Consider the following 2,474-nt stretch of genomic DNA (forward strand, 5'->3'; position numbering starts at 1 on the left):
ATTAATTTATTTATTTTTTATTTTTCCTTTTGTGTGCGTTTTTTTGTCTTGTTTGTTTCTCTTTATTTCCACTCTTATTCAATTATCCATTTTATTTGCATAGGCATACCCAGCACAAGATTTCCTCATCTTCTCGGGATTACGCCTTCCTCCATAGCCAATTTTCTAAAATTCACTTTTCTGTTGTTTATCCAACAAACATCTATTTCATTTTTTATATTCCTTACCATTTCTGTTTATTATTTTGTACTGTATTGCTATGGAGGAAAATAAATGTCTTTTGAAATGAAATGAAATGAAAAGCTCTTTTATAGTTAAAAATTTGTTGTCTGTTGTTATAACTATGAAAAAAAAATATGAACTAAGTAAGTACAGTATGATTCAAATCCACAAAATGGGTTCTGTGGAGAGAGTAGCTCTTCCAGCTGCATTTTACAGTGTCTGTCTGTCAACCACGAAACCTTTGCTGAAATATCCTTCCGCCGATACTGTTATTGTGTAGGTACCTGGTAACAAACGCCAATATTCACCGTCTTTTGCTAAAGAAAAAGTATATAGATATTAAATCATAGATAATATAAATATGGTTCATTTTAACATATTCTTATTCATACGTAACAACATGGAAATGTTGAATGTTTAAAATGGTTGATCAAAATATATGGGTAAATTATTTCTAACCATTCACCAATGGTGGCGAATGTAAACAAAATCTGTTTCAATTAAAGCAAAAATCAATTCAACTTACTTGAGGTGACGTCATGATTGATTCCTGGTCCTCCTTTGATAGGCATATCGTCAGTGCTTGCTATAATACCCTTTACTCCCATATGAATCTGAAATGTTAAAAATAAATATGTACATAATATTACATACTTTTTATTTTAGTGTATGTGATATCACATGTGCCAGAAAGGAATACACACACCGCTATCATCATCATCATCATGCCTACGTCAGTACAGTATAAAAAAAGTTAAAATTCAATTTACCAGTCAGTATTTTGTAATCTATTTTGCTTCTCCCTCAAATCCTCAGTTTCCATATTTTCTTCCTCATCTCCATTTGCTAAAGGCTCAAATTGATTTACAGACTGCATGCGCGAAACTGAGATGACGTCATGGTCATTTTCACGCTTCGGTGAATATCGGCAGTGGGTGGGGCATAGAATAATATTTTAAATTCTATTTTTTTAACATTTTTGTCAAACATACACAAAAAATAAAAGCACCCATTTTGTTAAGAATTTTAATTATTATGTAATTTTAATATCAGAAACTCAAAATCATATACTCAACTCAAGTTCATCTTTAAGGCATCCTGTAATTGCCGATTTTTCGCTGTTGGATGTGGTTGAAATAAAATAACCCATTTTCAAGCGCACAATTTTTAAAGTTTGATGTGCAAGTGTGTCATTATTTTACATTCCTAATTTATCAAAAATGAAAGAAATACATCATAAAAAGTATAAAGAACGATAATCAAGTGCAAAAGGTATTTCTAAGCTGCGTACGGTCAAAGTGCGCAAAAGCGAGTGCGCAGCGCAAATTTTTTTGAAAAATATGAAATGCTTAAAAATGACAATGTCCAGAAATTGTAGACTAGCCTAGAAAGTTGATTAGAAATTGATTAGAAAATCGGTGAAGCAATGTACCCCTGTTTTTTTAATGGAATAAGCCACGGAGGTCACCATCTAAACAATGCATACAATATATAAACAATGCAAGCAAGCTTGGCGTTCCATACTAAATTCATCCCGGTCAGGTCTAGCCTAGGCCCTACATCTGTAAAGATAGTGTGGGCTTCCTATGCCCCGTTGATCCTTGGACCTTCATACCTGAAACTCTGACCACAAACTAAAGCAACATCCAGGCGTAATTCTTGTAATGTACACGTGAGCCTCTTCCAATTCGTCATGTTCCAGGGTACGCGGTGCGTGATTGGGAATAGGCCTAGACTTCTTGTTTGATGTGTTGTTGTGGACGACTCAAACACAATTGCCGCCCGCCGTGGTGTGGTGGTCAAATGCAGCAGCTGAGCCCGCGTGTGTGTGTTGTTGTGTGGTGGTGGTGGTGGTGCGGTACCCACGTATGTTCGCTCGCTATGCAAAAGCCTGAAATTCGATACTTCCTGGTTACGTCACTCATCAATAGAGGGCGTAAACATACCTTCGTAGTTTCGTTACTTGGCAACGATAAACAAACAATCGCGCCGACGAAAAAGACAATTAAAAGTCGTATAACTACGGTAAGAATTCATAATTTTATTTTTTTTAAATATATGTTTACTTTTAATATAATAATACATACTTAGTGAAATTTTCAAAATTTTTAGTGAGCAAAAACAATTATAAAAAACGATTTTAGTATAGGCATATCAAATTACCAAAAGTATCATTATAAAAACATTAATTAATATACAAGGCATATAATTTCTGTAATAATTAAATTTTCAGAGTTTTTTGTCATTATCAA

The 2,474-nt window shown here is 33.8% G+C and overlaps 1 protein-coding gene across 3 annotated transcripts; it reads right to left on the reverse strand.

Moving 5' to 3' along the window:
* Positions 1-29: 29 nt before the first annotated feature.
* Positions 30-2,094, reverse strand: LOC144858528 (carboxypeptidase E-like). 3 transcript variants are annotated; one of them, XM_078714678.1, is made up of 4 exons: positions 1,838-2,094; positions 993-1,428; positions 749-836; positions 30-539 (listed from the first exon to the last, which is right to left on the reverse strand). In XM_078714678.1, the coding sequence occupies exons 3-4, from the start codon at positions 828-830 to the stop codon at positions 433-435; spliced, it is 189 nt and encodes a 62-aa protein (XP_078570804.1). In that variant the 5' UTR covers positions 831-836; positions 993-1,428; positions 1,838-2,094; the 3' UTR covers positions 30-432. The 3 variants fall into 3 exon arrangements, with proteins under 3 accessions (XP_078570804.1, XP_078570805.1, XP_078570803.1); XM_078714679.1 differs by having other exon boundaries at positions 1,299-2,094; XM_078714677.1 differs by having other exon boundaries at positions 993-2,094.
* Between the last annotated feature and the right edge of the window lie 380 nt (positions 2,095-2,474).

This window comes from Antedon bifida, unplaced genomic scaffold (genome assembly GCF_963402885.1).
Source record: "Antedon bifida unplaced genomic scaffold, ecAntBifi1.1 scaffold_44, whole genome shotgun sequence".
Classification (NCBI taxonomy): Eukaryota; Metazoa; Echinodermata; class Crinoidea; order Comatulida; family Antedonidae; genus Antedon; species Antedon bifida.